At 42.2% G+C, this 16,312-nt stretch overlaps 1 protein-coding gene across 1 annotated transcript in view; it reads left to right on the forward strand.

Moving 5' to 3' along the window:
- The window catches only part of LOC146961034 (spermatogenesis-defective protein 39 homolog), a 15,526-nt gene extending 2,641 nt beyond the window's left edge, over window positions 1–12,885 (forward strand). Inside the window, 17 exon segments of the mRNA XM_085770764.1 lie at window positions 1,062–1,167; window positions 1,252–1,386; window positions 3,885–3,920; window positions 4,108–4,172; window positions 6,900–6,956; window positions 7,361–7,453; window positions 8,159–8,192; window positions 8,300–8,402; window positions 8,612–8,639; window positions 8,735–8,808; window positions 10,583–10,658; window positions 10,740–10,874; window positions 11,516–11,557; window positions 11,644–11,820; window positions 12,272–12,361; window positions 12,462–12,572; window positions 12,575–12,885. Of these exon segments, the coding sequence (XP_085626890.1) occupies window positions 1,062–1,167; window positions 1,252–1,386; window positions 3,885–3,920; window positions 4,108–4,172; window positions 6,900–6,956; window positions 7,361–7,453; window positions 8,159–8,192; window positions 8,300–8,402; window positions 8,612–8,639; window positions 8,735–8,808; window positions 10,583–10,658; window positions 10,740–10,874; window positions 11,516–11,557; window positions 11,644–11,820; window positions 12,272–12,361; window positions 12,462–12,572; window positions 12,575–12,670 (1,458 nt within the window). The 3' untranslated portion in view covers window positions 12,671–12,885.
- The last annotated feature ends 3,427 nt before the right edge of the window (window positions 12,886–16,312 follow it).

Here is a 16,312-nt window from a genome sequence, read left to right on the forward strand (position 1 = left end):
TATAGCTAACCCTCTAGCTATACCTATAGCTACACCTCTACCTATATACCTATAGTTATAGTTATAGCTAACCCTCTAGCTATACCTATAGCTACACCTCTACCTATATACCTATAGTTATAGTTATAGCTAACCCTCTAGCTATACCTATAGCTACACCTCTACCTATATACCTATAGCTACACCTCTACCTATATACCTATAGCTACACCTCTACCTATATACCTATAGTTATAGTTATAGCTAACCCTATAGACCAGAGAGAATGACTGATGCATCCTGGGTAATTTAGGGGCAGCACCCGGCATTTTTACATTGCACTCAGTGGCTTTTTGTGTTTTGATGGAGCGTAGACTAACTAACAATCAATGTGAATGTTTTATTTTGTGTTTCTTTTGTAGCACTATGTCTCATAATTATTTTGACTCCCTGAAGTTTCACCGACTCAGTATAAAACTTCAAGAAGAGAAATGTGAATATTAGAAGCAGAGGAGCAACGGATCAGTTCAAGTGGGAACACGTCGTCACCGCTACTCTAACTGGAATCATAAATATACACTCATATCAGCATCACATAACCTCAAACATACATTAACCCATTCACTCACATGTGTCCATAGTTTGACTCATAATACATTCATTTCCATAGACACGTAGCCTGTGGTCGTATACAGAAACATCCCAGTCATTTCCTGCTGTGGAGAAGCTGGTTGATACAGACACAGAGGGATGTTGGTATGGAGGAAGCCTCGATCTCTGTCCAGAGTTCAGGAGAGGATAAGCAGTATGTTGTGTTGTTGTGTTGTCATGTTTTAGCTGCAGGAGTCGAGGCAGGCGGTGATGTGTTGTTGTGTTGTTGATGTGTTGTTGTTGTTGTTTATGTGTTGTTGTTGTTGTTTAGCTGCAGGAGTCGAGGCAGGCGGTGATGTGTTGTTGTGTTGTTGATGTGTTGTTGTTGTTGTTGATGTGTTGTGTTGTTGTTTAGCTGCAGGAGTCGAGGCAGGCGGTGTTGTGTTGTTGTTGTTGTGTTGTTGATGTGTTGTTGTGTTGTTGTTGTTTAGCTGCAGGAGTCGAGGCAGGCGGTGAACAGCCTCATGCGGCTGGTGGAGCAGGACGAGGACGAGGACGAGGTGGAGAGAGTCAGCTGGAGCGGAGAACCAGTCGGCAGTGAGGCCCCGCCCCCTCTCACCTCAGCTGAATGCTGCGCTCTGATTGGCCCAGAGGCTTCACCTGCTGCTTGTGTGTCCGCAGGTATCTCCTGGTCGGTCAGAGAGACGGCAGCAGCGTCCAATCAGAGGACGGAACACGCCTTCCCCCGGATCAACGCCGACGCCACGCCCATCAGCAAGAGCCAATCAGGATACTCGCTGAGCTCGCTGTTCAAAGGTCAGTCTGATGAGGTCACATGATGAGGTCACATGGTGAGGTCACATGGTGAGGTCACATGATGAGGTCACATGATGAGGTCACATGATGAGGTCACATGATGAGGTCACATGGTGAGGTCACATGATGAGGTCACATGATGAGGTCACATGATGAGGTCACATGATGAGGTCACATGATGAGGTCACATGGTGAGGTCACATGATGAGGTCACATGATGAGGTCACATGGTGAGGTCACATGGTGAGGTCACATGGTGAGGTCACATGATGAGGTCACATGATGAGGTCACATGGTGAGGTCACATGATGAGGTCACATGGTGAGGTCACATGATGAGGTCACATGATGAGGTCACATGATGAGGTCACATGGTGAGGTCACATGATGAGGTCACATGGTGAGGTCACATGATGAGGTCACATGATGAGGTCACATGGTGAGGTCACATGGTGAGGTCACATGGTGAGGTCACATGATGAGGTCACATGATGAGGTCACATGATGAGGTCACATGGTGAGGTCACATGATGAGGTCACATGGTGAGGTCACATGATGAGGTCACATGATGAGGTCACATGATGAGGTCACATGGTGAGGTCACATGATGAGGTCACATGATGAGGTCACATGGTGAGGTCACATGGTGAGGTCACATGATGAGGTCACATGATGAGGTCACATGGTGAGGTCACATGATGAGGTCACATGGTGAGGTCACATGGTGAGGTCACATGATGAGGTCACATGGTGAGGTCACATGATGAGGTCACATGGTGAGGTCACATGATGAGGTCACATGATGAGGTCACATGATGAGGTCACATGGTGAGGTCACATGATGAGGTCACATGGTGAGGTCACATGATGAGGTCACATGATGAGGTCACATGGTGAGGTCACATGATGAGGTCACATGGTGAGGTCACATGATGAGGTCACATGATGAGGTCACATGATGAGGTCACATGGTGAGGTCACATGATGAGGTCACATGATGAGGTCACATGGTGAGGTCACATGATGAGGTCACATGGTGAGGTCACATGATGAGGTCACATGATGAGGTCACATGGTGAGGTCACATGATGAGGTCACATGATGAGGTCACATGGTGAGGTCACATGATGAGGTCACATGATGAGGTCACATGGTGAGGTCACATGGTGAGGTCACATGATGAGGTCACATGATGAGGTCACATGATGAGGTCACATGGTGAGGTCACATGATGAGGTCACATGATGAGGTCACATGATGAGGTCACATGATGAGGTCACATGATGAGGTCACATGATGAGGTCACATGGTGAGGTCACATGATGAGGTCACATGATGAGGTCACATGGTGAGGTCACATGATGAGGTCACATGATGAGGTCACATGGTGAGGTCACATGATGAGGTCACATGGTGAGGTCACATGATGAGGTCACATGATGAGGTCACATGATGAGGTCACATGGTGAGGTCACATGATGAGGTCACATGATGAGGTCACATGATGAGGTCACATGGTGAGGTCACATGATGAGGTCACATGGTGAGGTCACATGATGAGGTCACATGATGAGGTCACATGATGAGGTCACATGGTGAGGTCACATGATGAGGTCACATGATGAGGTCACATGATGAGGTCACATGATGAGGTCACATGGTGAGGTCACATGATGAGGTCACATGATGAGGTCACATGATGAGGTCACATGATGAGGTCACATGGTGAGGTCACATGATGAGGTCACATGGTGAGGTCACATGATGAGGTCACATGATGAGGTCACATGGTGAGGTCACATGATGAGGTCACATGATGAGGTCACATGATGAGGTCACATGGTGAGGTCACATGATGAGGTCACATGGTGAGGTCACATGATGAGGTCACATGATGAGGTCACATGATGAGGTCACATGGTGAGGTCACATGATGAGGTCACATGATGAGGTCACATGATGAGGTCACATGATGAGGTCACATGGTGAGGTCACATGATGAGGTCACATGATGAGGTCACATGATGAGGTCACATGATGAGGTCACATGGTGAGGTCACATGATGAGGTCACATGGTGAGGTCACATGATGAGGTCACATGATGAGGTCACATGGTGAGGTCACATGATGAGGTCACATGGTGAGGTCACATGATGAGGTCACATGATGAGGTCACATGATGAGGTCACATGGTGAGGTCACATGATGAGGTCACATGGTGAGGTCACATGATGAGGTCACATGATGAGGTCACATGGTGAGGTCACATGATGAGGTCACATGATGAGGTCACATGGTGAGGTCACATGATGAGGTCACATGATGAGGTCACATGGTGAGGTCACATGATGAGGTCACATGATGAGGTCACATGATGAGGTCACATGATGAGGTCACATGATGAGGTCACATGATGAGGTCACATGGTGAGGTCACATGATGAGGTCACATGATGAAGAAGTTCCCGTGTTCACAGACTGATCTGCTTCCTCTGCAGGAAAAACCAGAGGCCACGCCCCCTCGCTGCCTGACGGTGAGAAACACATCAACTGTTGACAGTCTGGGAGAAGTTACGCTACAATACGTAACAATACGTAACAATACGTAACGATACGTAACAATATGTAATAATACGTAACAATACGTAACCATACGTAACAGTACGTAACCATAGTAACACACAATAGCGAGACAGAGTTGATGATGTTTCTGTGTTGCAGCTCTCAGTGATTCGTCCTCCAGACTCTACGCTCCAGAGCTGAGGAAACCTAAATCTGAATACAAGGTAACAGGAAGCCTGGTAATCTGGTTATAGACTGTTAATCTGGTTATAATCTGGTAATCTGGTTATAGACTGTTAATCTGGTTATAATCTGGTAATCTGGTTATAGACTGTTAATCTGGTTATAATCTGTTAATCTGATTATAGTCTGTTAATCTGGTTGTAGACTGTTAATCTGGTTATAGTCTGTTAATCTGGTTACAGTCTTTTAATCTGGTTGTAGACTGTTAATCTGGTTATAATCTGTTAATCTGGTTGTAGTCTTTTAATCTGGTTATAGTCTGTTAATCTGGTTATAGACTGGTAATATGGTTATAGACTGTTAATCTGGTGGTAGTTTGTTAATCTGATTGTAGTTTGTTAATCTGGTTATAGACTGTTAATCTGGTTGTAGTTTGTTAATCTGGTTATAGTCTGTTAATCTGATTGTAGTTTGTTAATCTGGTTATAGTCTGTTAATCTGGTTACAGTCTGGTAATCTGGTTATAGTCTGGTAATCTGGTTATAATATGGTAATCTGGTTATAGACTGTTAATCTGATTATAGTCTGTTAATCTGGTTATAGACTGTTAATCTGATTATAGTCTGTTAATCTGGTTATAGACTGTTAATCTGATTATAGTCTGTTAATCTGGTTATAGACTGTTAATCTGATTATAGTCTGTTAATCTGGTTATAGACTGTTAATCTGGTTGTAGACTGTTAATCTGGTTGTAGACTGTTAATCTGGTTATAATCTGTTAATCTGGTTATAGACTGTTAATCTGGTTATGATCTGTTAATCTGGTTACAGTCTTTTAATCTGGTTGTAGACTGTTAATCTGGTTACAGTCTTTTAATCTGGTTGTAGACTGTTAATCTGGTTACAGTCTTTTAATCTGGTTGTAGACTGTTAATCTGGTTATAATCTGTTAATCTGGTTGTAGTCTGTTAATCTGGTTATAGTCTGTTAATCTGGTTATAGTCTGTTAATCTGATTGTAGTTTGTTAATCTGGTTATAGACCGTTAATCTGGTTGTAGTCTGTCAATCTGGTTATAGTCTCTTAATCTGGTTGTAGTCTGTTAATCTGGTTGTAGACTGTTAATCTGGTTATAGACTGTTAATCTGGTTATAGTCTGTTAATCTGGTTGTAGTTTGTTAATCTGGTTATAGTCTGGTTATAGATTGTTAATCTGGTTATAGACTGTTAATCTGGTTATAATCTGGTTATAGACTGTTAATCTGGTTATAGACTGTTAATCTGGTTATAGACTGTTAATCTGGTTATGATCTGTTAATCTGGTTACAGTCTTTTAATCTGGTTGTAGACTGTTAATCTGGTTATAATCTGTTAATCTGGTTGTAGTCTGTTAATATGGTTATAGTCTGTTAATCTGGTTATAGTCTGTTAATCTGATTGTAGTTTGTTAATCTGGTTATAGACCGTTAATCTGGTTGTAGTCTGTCAATCTGGTTATAGTCTCTTAATCTGGTTGTAGTCTGTTAATCTGGTTGTAGACTGTTAATCTGGTTGTAGTTTGTTAATCTGGTTATAGTCTGTTAATCTGGTTGTAGTCTGTTAATCTGGTTATAGTCTGTTAATCTGGTTGTAGTTTGTTAATCTGGTTATAGACTGTTAATCTGGTTATAGACTGTTAATCTGGTTATAGACTGTTAATCTGGTTATAGTCTGTTAATCTGGTTGTAGTTTGTTAATCTGGTTATAGTCTGGTTATAGATTGTTAATCTGGTTATAGACTGTTAATCTGGTTATAATCTGGTTATAGACTGTTAATCTGGTTATAGACTGTTAATCTGGTTATAGACTGTTAATCTGGTTATAATCTGTTAATCTGGTTGTAGACTGTTAATCTGGTTATAGTCTGTTAATCTGGTTATTGTCTGTTAATCTGGTTGTAGACTGTTAATCTGGTTGTAGACTGTTAATCTGGTTGTAGTTTGTTAATCTGGTTGTAGACTGTTAATCTGGTTGTAGACTGTTAATCTGGTTATAGACTGTTAATCTGGTTGTAGTTTGTTAATCTGGTTATAGTCTGTTAATCTGGTTATTGTCTGTTAATCTGGTTGTAGACTGTTAATCTGGTTGTAGACTGTTAATCTGGTTGTAGACTGTTAATCTGGTTGTAGTTTGTTAATCTGGTTGTAGACTGTTAATCTGGTTATAGTCTGTTAATCTGGTTGTAGTTTGTTAATCTGGTTATAGTCTGTTAATCTGGTTATAGTCTGTTAATCTGGTTATAGTCTGTTAATCTGGTTATAATCTGTTAATCTGGTTGTAGACTGTTAATCTGGTTATAGTCTGTTAATCTGGTTATTGTCTGTTAATCTGGTTGTAGACTGTTAATCTGGTTGTAGACTGTTAATCTGGTTGTAGTTTGTTAATCTGGTTGTAGACTGTTAATCTGGTTATAGACTGTTAATCTGGTTATTGTCTGTTAATCTGGTTATAGTCTGTTAATCTGGTTGTAGACTGTTAATCTGGTTATAGTCTGTTAATCTGGTTATTGTCTGTTAATCTGGTTATAGTCTGTTAATCTGGTTGTAGTCTGTTAATCTGGTTATAGTCTGTTAATCTGGTTGTAGTCTGTTAATCTGATTGTAGTTTGTTAATCTGGTTGTAGTCTGTTAATCTGGTTATAGATTGTTAATCTGGTTGTAGTTTGTTAATCCCAATCTGTAAACGTTTCTTTTCTTTGTGTGAATGATGATGTCATCATGATGACGTCAGGACTATGTCGGTGATTGGTCGCCTGAGGAGACGGTTCACAGGATGCAGCAGGGGAAGGTGAGAACACAAAGTACTGCAGTACTACTGCAGAGTACTACAGAGTATATATGAAGAGTTCATTTACAAAAGCAGATAACTCCGTTTTAAAAAAATTCTAGAATCTTCATTTTTTATTTTTTATTTCCATAAGGTGAAATCAGTCAAACCAAAGTTGAGTGACTTTGAGATGTAACAGAACAGACAGATCTCACAAAAATAAAGTTTTATTGAAAACAACACTATGCAAAGAATAATTACAAAGCCTCAGCTCATTTTTTTCAAAATGGCACTTGTCTGCTTTTGCAAATGAACTCTTCATATATATATGTAGTGTGTATATGTAGTACTGTAGTAGTATATATACTGTATATATATACTACAACAGTACTACAGTAGTTGTGTAACCGTGTGTGTGTCTTCAGGTCGTGTCTCTGGAGAAGTTTCGTTCTCTTCAGGACAAACTGCTGCTGCTGGACTTCGCCGTCAGCGCTCACGATGGAAACGTCATCACCGCGGTAACTTCATTTACAACCACATCTGAAAACTTTATTAACAACTTTATGAAAACATCTGAAAACTTTATTAACAACTTCATGAAAACAACTGAAAACTTTATTAACAACTTTATGAAAACATCTGAAAACTTTATTAACAACTTTATGAAAACATCTGAAAACTTTATTAACAACTTCATGAAAACAACTGAAAACTTTATTAACAACTTTATGAGAACATCTGAAAACTTTATTAACAACTTTATGAAAACATCTGAAAACTTTATTAACAACTTCATGAAAACATCTGAAAACTTTATCAACAACTTTATGAAAAAACTGAAAACTTTATTAACAACTTCATGAAAACATCTGAAAACTTTATTAACAACTTTATGAAAACATCTGAAAACTTTATTAACAACTTTATGAAAACAACTGAAAACTTTATTAACAACTTTATGAAAACATCTGAAAACTTTATTAACAACTTCATGAAAACAACTGAAAACTTTATTAACAACTTTATGAAAACAACTGAAAACTTTATTAACAACTTTATGAAAACATCTGAAAACTTTATTAACAACTTCATGAAAACAACTGAAAACTTTATTAACAACTTTATGAAAACATCTGAAAACTTTATTAACAACTTTATGAAAACATCTGAAAACTTTATTAACAACTTTATGAAAACAACTGACCACAACGTTTCTTTTTCAGATCCTGATTTATTTGAAGAGGACTCTGAGTAAAGGTGAGTGGTGGACGCTCATGGTCCAGTCCGGTCCGGTTCGGTCCGGTCCAGTCCGGTCCGGTCCGGTCCGGTCCATCTGACCACTCTGTGTCTGTGTTTGTGTCCAGAGGTTTTGTTCCGGGAGCTGGAGAACAGACAAACGGCTCTGAGACATTTCATCCACTTCCTGACGGAGACCAGAGACCAGAGGAGACTGATGGAGCTGCTGAGGTAGAGATACCTGTCTGTCTGACTACCTGTCTGCCTGTCTGTCTACCTGTCTCTCTGTCCACCTGTCTGTCTCACCTGTCTCTCTCTCTGTCTGTCTGCCTGTCTGTCTACCTGTCTGTCTGTCTACCTGTCTGTCTGTCTGTCTGTCTGTCTCACCTGTCTCTCTCTCTGTCTGTCTGTCTTGACACTGTCTCTCTGTCTGTCCTCAGAGCTCTCGGCAGGACGGAGGACGTAGCGGTACGTAGCACTTTCTGCTAACGTCACGTGGCGTCATGGCGACCGACCGACAGGATGCTGACTCACTTTCTGCTCTTCTGTTTCCATGGCAACAGCTGCTGCAGTATAAAGAACACCTGAGCATCGCAGACGAAAACAAGAGGCGGGACTTCCTGAAGAGCTGCCTCAGGTGAGAGACGCCTGTAAAACGGCTAGTTGTTTTACGGCTAGTTGTTATATAGCTAGTTGCTCTACGGCTAGTTGTTATACGGCTAGTTGTTTTACAGCTAGTTGTTTATAGCTAGTTGTTTTACAGCTAGTTGTTTATAGCTAGTTGTTTATAGCTAGTTGTTATACGGCTAGTTGTTTTACGGCTAGTTGTTATATAGCTAGTTGTTATATAGCTAGTTGCTCTACGGCTAGTTGTTATACGGCTAGTTGTTTTACAGCTAGTTGTTTATAGCTAGTTGTTATACGGCTAGTTGTTTTACAGCTAGTTGTTTATAGCTAGTTGTTTTACAGCTAGTTGTTTATAGCTAGTTGTTTTACAGCTAGTTGTTTATAGCTAGTTGTTATATGGCTAGTTGTTTTACAGCTAGTTGTTATACAGCTAGTTGTTTTATAGCTAGTTGTTTATAGCTAGTTGTTATACGGCTAGTTGTTTTACGGCTAGTTGCTCTACGGCTAGTTGTTTTACGGCTAGTTGTTTTAAGGCTAGTTGTTTTACGGCTAGTTGCTCTACGGCTAGTTGTTTTACGGCTAGTTGCTCTACGGCTAGTTGTTATACGGCTAGTTGTTATACGGCTAGTTGTTCTATGGCTAGTTGTTTTACGGCTAGTTGTTATACGGCTAGTTGTTATACGGCTAGTTGTTTTACGGCTAGTTGTTTTACGGCTAGTTGCTCTATGGCTAGTTGCTTTACGGCTAGTTGTTTTACGACTAGTTGCTCTACGGCTAGTTGCTCTACGGCTAGTTGTTTTACGGCTAGTTGTTCTACGGCTAGTTGTTATACGGCTAGTTGTTTTACGGCTAGTTGTCATACGGCTAGTTGTCTTACGGCTAGTTGTTTATAGCTAGTTGTTATACGGCTAGTTGTTTTACGGCTAGTTGTCATACGGCTAGTTGTCTTACGGCTAGTTGTTTATAGCTAGTTGTTATACGGCTAGTTGTTTTACGGCTAGTTGTTATACGGCTAGTTGTTATACGGCTAGTTGTTATACGGCTAGTTGTTTATGTTGTCATACGGCTAGTTGTCTTACGGCTAGTTGTCTTACGGCTAGTTGTTTATAGCTAGTTGTTATACGGCTAGTTGTTATACGGCTAGTTGTTATACGGCTAGTTGTTATACAGCTAGTTGTTTATAGCTAGTTGTTATACGGCTAGTTGTTATACAGCTAGTTGTTATACAGCTAGTTGTTTTACAGCTAGTTGTTTATAGCTAGTTGTTATACGGCTAGTTGTTATACGGCTAGTTGTTTATAGCTAGTTGTTTATAGCTAGTTGTTATATGGCTAGTTGTTTTACGGCTAGTTGTTTTACGGCTAGTTGTTATACGGCTAGTTGTTTATAGCTAGTTGTTATACGGCTAGTTGTTTTACGGCTAGTTGTTTATAGGTAGTTGTTATACGGCTAGTTGTTATACGGCTAGTTGTTTTACGGCTAGTTGTTGTACGGCTAGTTGTTATACGGCTAGTTGTTTATAGCTAGTTGTTATACGGCTAGTTGTTATACGGCTAGTTGTTATACGGCTAGTTGTTATACGGCTAGTTGTTTATAGCTAGTTGTTATACGGCTAGTTGTTTTACGGCTAGTTGTTATACGGCTAGTTGTTTATAGCTAGTTGTTATACGGCTAGTTGTTACACAGCTAGTTGTTATACAGCTAGTTGTTTTACAGCTAGTTGTTTTACAGCTAGTTGTTTATAGCTAGTTGTTTACAGATGATTGTTGTCTGTTTGTCTCCAGTCTCCCGTTCAGTCCCGAGGACGCGGCTCACGTCCAGGACCACTACACTCTCCTGGAGAGACAGATCATCATTGAGGTCAGAAACTGGTTTAAACTGGTTCATCTCAGACTGAACCGGTTTAGCTCCATGGTGACTTCTTCTCTCTCTGGTTGCTAGGCGACAGACAGGCAGGCGGAGCGCGGCGGGAAGGTGGAGGTCTTCCAGAAGTTTCCACGGAGAGCTTCGATCCTCAACATGCCGCTGGTCACAACGCTGTACTACTGCTGCTTCTACCACTACGGCGAGCCCGAGGTCAGTGTCGTCATGGTAACGGTAGTACTACTGCTGTTTCTGCCACTAGCTAAGCTAATTAGCGACTGTAGGTGGAGGCAGGCTAACACTACCTATACGCTTCCAGCGTTTGAGCTAAGCTAATTAGCGACTTTAGGTGGAGGCAGGCTAACACTACCTATACACTTCCAGCGTTTGAGCTGAGCTAATTAGCGACTTTAGGTAGGAGGCAGGCTAACACTACCTATACACTTCCAGCGTTTGAGCTAAGCTAATTAGCGACTTTAGGTGGAGGCAGGCTAACACTACCTATACACTTCCAGCGTTTGAGCTGAGCTAATTAGCGACTTTAGGTAGGAGGCAGGCTAACACTACCTATACACTTCCAGCGTTTGAGCTAAGCTAATTAGCGACTTTAGGTGGAGGCAGGCTAACACTACCTATACACTTCCAGCGTTTGAGCTAAGCTAATTAGCGACTTTAGGTGGAGGCAGGCTAACACTACCCATACACTTCCAGCGTTTGAGCTGAGCTAATTACGGGCGATACGGCTCTATCTCCCTTGTTACTGCACGCGCAATTTTGAATTCTTTTTTTTTTTACAGACAAAATAACTTGTATAATAATACTATACTAATAAAACTGGTTCTGCTCCGCTGCAGGGAACCTTCAGCAGTCCTCTGAACGTCCGCCAGACCTTTAAGGTGAGAACCGCCTCCTGTTGGATGTCAGGTGTGTGTGTGACCTGTGACCTCTGTCTTCTGACCTGTGACCTCTGACCCCTGGCCAGGTGTCAGAGAAGCAGTACTTTGTGACGGCGCTGGCGGCGAGGGCGAAGCTGAAGGCGTGGTCGGACCTGGACGCTCTGTTCACCGGCAGGAATTGGCTCGGCTTCGCCAGGAAGAAGTCTCCGCTCGGCTTCCACCGCGTGGTCGACGTGCTGCACAAGAACTCCGCCCCCACACGGGTGAGGGGGAGGGGCCTGTGGGGGGAAGGGGGCGTGGCCTGTGTCATGTGGCGTGGGGAGGGGGCGTGGCCTCAGTGAGCAGAGGTGGGGCTTCGAGTTGATACTTGAGACTTGACTTGGACTCAAGTCCCGATTTTGATGACTTAAGACTTGCTTGATCAAATCAAAAAAAGACTTGAGACTCTACTTGGACTTGGTGCCAAAGACTTGAGACTTACAACATAGGGACTTTCTCCCACCTCTGTCAGTGAGCAGCGTGTGCTGTGATTGGCTGACAGCTGTGTGCTGTGCTGTGATTGGCTGACAGCTGTGTGCTGTGCTGTGATTGGCCGACAGGTGTGTGTGCTGTGCTGTGATTGGCTGACAGGTGTGTGCTGTGCTGTGATTGGCTGACAGGTGTGTGTGCTGTGATTGGCTGACAGGTGTGTGCTGTGCTGTGATTGGTCGACAGGTGCTGCAGGAGTACGTGGCGCTGGTGGACGACGCCGAGCTGCGGATCGTCCTCGCTCAGAGACACAAGTGTCACGACATCGTCATCAACGTGAGTCACAACGGCCAATCACAGCCACTCAGGGGGGCGGGGCTTATTTATCAAAGGGGCTGTGATGTCATGAGTCCTGACGTGTCTCTCGGCCAATCAGACGTACCGGGACCTGAAGGACCGGCAGCAGTTGCTAGGATACCGGGGGAAGGTGGAGAGAGGATCAGCGGAGGAGAGGAAGATCAACGAGCTCCTTGACAACCAGGTGAGGAAGAGGAGGAGTCTTCATCTTCATCTTCATCTTCTCCTTCTTCTCTCACACGTCACCGACTGTTTCTTCTCTTTCAGCAAATCCGCTGGAAGAACTGAGGCTTTTATTATGAAAACCTGTGACTGTTTCCTGTGTGAGAAGGTTCATCAGTTACCGTGACAACAAGATCATCAACCAATCCTCCCCCTCAGAGCGCTGGGTGGGTGGAGCCTATTCATCTCAAGAGACGTTGTCATGGAAACATTCCTGAAAGAAAAATGTGTTGTTGTTTTTTTTTATAAATATGAACAATAAAAATATTAAAACAAACAATAAATATATGAAACCATTAAAACGTCTCAGTGTTCGGTGTCAGTTGAATCATCTTTGTGTTGTCGTCAGTAAGAAGTTCAGTTCAGCGCGTTGGAGCAGATTTACATCTGACTTGATGCCAAAGACTTGAGACTCTACTTGGACTTGATGCCAAAGACTTGAGACTCTACTTGGACTTGATGCCAAAGACTTGAGACTCTACTTGGACTTAAAGCAGATAACAGCGGCACGGCCGTTTCGGCTAATGCTGTGTTCAAGGCAGGCTTTTGAAACCGTAAGTTACAGCTTCAAGTCACAACTACGACTTGGTAGCGTTCCAGGTAACCCGTAGCTCGTGTTTTTACCGTCCTGTTGTCTGTGAAAGTTCCCTATAACGGCCACTCGTAACTTCCGACCCGTGAACTCGTACCAGATCGAACTGGTATGACTTCACAGGAAGGAAAAACACAAAGTACGAGTTTCCTTGAACGCACCATGAGTTAGCAGCCCCCGCCCTTGTCAGGCATCAATTGGTCCTCGTGCTACGTCACCACATTCACGCGCATCCCTTGGCTGCACACACAGCCCTTCATGCCGTTCTCTCCCCTCATTGGATAACACTTGTATCCCACAAGGAAAATTTTCTCCTCGGGTTACAGCAGAGCAGAGTGACGGAGAGACTCGTGTTTAGGCTGAAATACTTCATGTAAGTGATTGCTGACGGAAAATAGGACTATTTAGGACTTATATTAACAAAAACATTCCACTGATATCTGCTTTAAGAACAAAGACTTGATACTCTACTTAGACTTGAGACTCTACTTAGACTTGATGCCAAAGACTTGAGACTCTACTTGGACTTGATGGCAAAGACTTGAGACTCTACTTAGACTTGATGCCAAATACTTGAGACTCTACTTGGACTTGATGCCAAATACTTGAGACTCTACTTAGACTTGATGCCAAAGACTTGATACTCTACTTGGACTTGAGAACAAAGACTTGATACTCTACTTAGACTTGATGCCAAAGACTTGATACTCTACTTGGACTTGAGAACAAATACTTGATACTCTACTTAGACTTGATGCCAAAGACTTGAGACTCTACTTGGACTTGATGCCAAAGACTTGAGACTCTACTTAGACTTGATGCCAAATACTTGAGACTCTACTTGGACTTGATGCCAAATACTTGAGACTCTACTTAGACTTGATGCCAAAGACTTGATACTCTACATGGACTTGAGAACAAAGACTTGAGACTCTACTTAGACTTGATGCCAAAGACTTGAGACTCTACTTAGACTTGATACCAAAGACTTGAGACTCTACTTGGACTTGATGCCAAAGACTTGAGACTCTACTTAGACTTGATGCCAAAGACTTGAGACTCTACTTAGACTTGATGCCAAAGACTTGATACTCTACTTAGACTTGATACCAAAGACTTGAGACTCTACTTGGACTTGATGTCAAAGACTTGAGACTCTACTTGGACTTGATGCCAAAGACTTGAGACTTTACTTGGACTTGATGCCAAGGACTTGAGACTCTACTTGGACTTGATGCCAAAGACTTGAGACTCTACTTGGACTTGATGCCAAAGACTTGATACTCTACTTAGACTTGATGCCAAAGACTTGATACTCTACTTGGACTTGAGAACAAAGACTTGAGACTCTACTTGGACTTGAGACTCTACTTAGACTTGATGCCAAAGACTTGATACTCTACTTAGACTTGATGCCAAAGACTTGAGACTCTACTTGGACTTGAGAACAAAGACTTGAGACTCTACTTGGACTTGAGAACAAAGACTTGAGACTCTACTTGGACTTGATGCCAAAGACTTGAGACTCTACTTAGACTTGATGCCAAAGACTTGAGACTCTACTTGGACTTGATGCCAAAGACTTGAGACTCTACTTGGACTTGATGCCAAAGACTTGAGACTCTACTTAGACTTTATGCCAAAGACTTGAGACTCTACTTGGACTTGAGACTCTACTTAGACTTGAGACTCTACTTGGACTTGATGCCAAAGACTTGAGACTCTACTTAGACCTGAGACTCTACTTGGACTAGATGCCAAATACTTGAGACTCTACTTGGACTTGATGCCAAAGACTTGAGACTCTACTTGGACTTGAGAACAAAGACTTGATACTCTACTTAGACTTGAGACTCTACTTGGACTTGAGACTCTACTTAGACTTGATGCCAAAGACTTGATACTCTACTTAGACTTGATGCCAAAGACTTGATACTCTACTTAGACTTGATGCCAAAGACTTGATACTCTACTTGGACTTGAGAACAAAGACTTGAGACTCTACTTGGACTTGAGAACAAATACTTGATACTCTACTTAGACTTGATGCCAAAGACTTGAGACTCTACTTGGACTTGAGAACAAAGACTTGAGACTCTACTTGGACTTGATGCCAAAGACTTGAGACTCTACTTGGACTTGATGCCAAAGACTTGAGACTCTACTTGGACTTGATGCCAAAGACTTGATACTCTACTTAGACTTGAGAACAAAGACTTGAGACTCTACTTGGACTTGAGACTCTACTTAGACTTGATGCCAAAGACTTGATACTCTACTTAGACTTGATGCCAAAGACTTGAGACTCTACTTGGACTTGAGAACAAAGACTTGAGACTCTACTTGGACTTGAGAACAAAGACTTGAGACTCTACTTGGACTTGATGCCAAAGACTTGAGACTCTACTTAGACTTGATGCCAAAGACTTGAGACTCTACTTGGACTTGATGCCAAAGACTTGAGACTCTACTTGGACTTGATGCCAAAGACTTGAGACTCTACTTAGACTTTATGCCAAAGACTTGAGACTCTACTTGGACTTGATGCCAAAGACTTGAGACTCTACTTAGACTTTATGCCAAAGACTTGAGACTCTACTTGGACTTTATGCCAAAGACTTGAGACTCTACTTGGACTTGAGACTCTACTTAGACTTGAGACTCTACTTGGACTTGATGCCAAAGACTTGAGACTCTACTTAGACCTGAGACTCTACTTGGACTCGATGCCAAAGACTTGAGACTCTACTTGGACTTGATGCCAAAGACTTGAGACTCTACTTAGACTTGAGACTCTACTTGGACTTGAGACTCTACTTAGACTTGATGCCAAAGACTTGATACTCTACTTAGACTTGATGCCAAAGACTTGATACTCTACTTAGACTTGATGCCAAAGACTTGATACTCTACTTGGATTTGAGAACAAAGACTTGAGACTCTACTTGGACTTGAGAACAAATACTTGATACTCTACTTGGACTTGATGCCAAAGACTTGAGACTCTACTTGGACTTGAGAACAAAGACTTGAGACTCTACTTGGACTTGATGCCAAAGACTTGAGACTCTACTTGGACTTGAGAACAAAGACTTGAGACTCTACTTGGACTTGAT

The sequence above is a fragment of the Trachurus japonicus genome, chromosome 24 (genome assembly GCF_045865225.1).
Source record: "Trachurus japonicus isolate A0001 chromosome 24, Traja_1.0".
Taxonomy (NCBI): domain Eukaryota; kingdom Metazoa; phylum Chordata; class Actinopteri; order Carangiformes; family Carangidae; genus Trachurus; species Trachurus japonicus.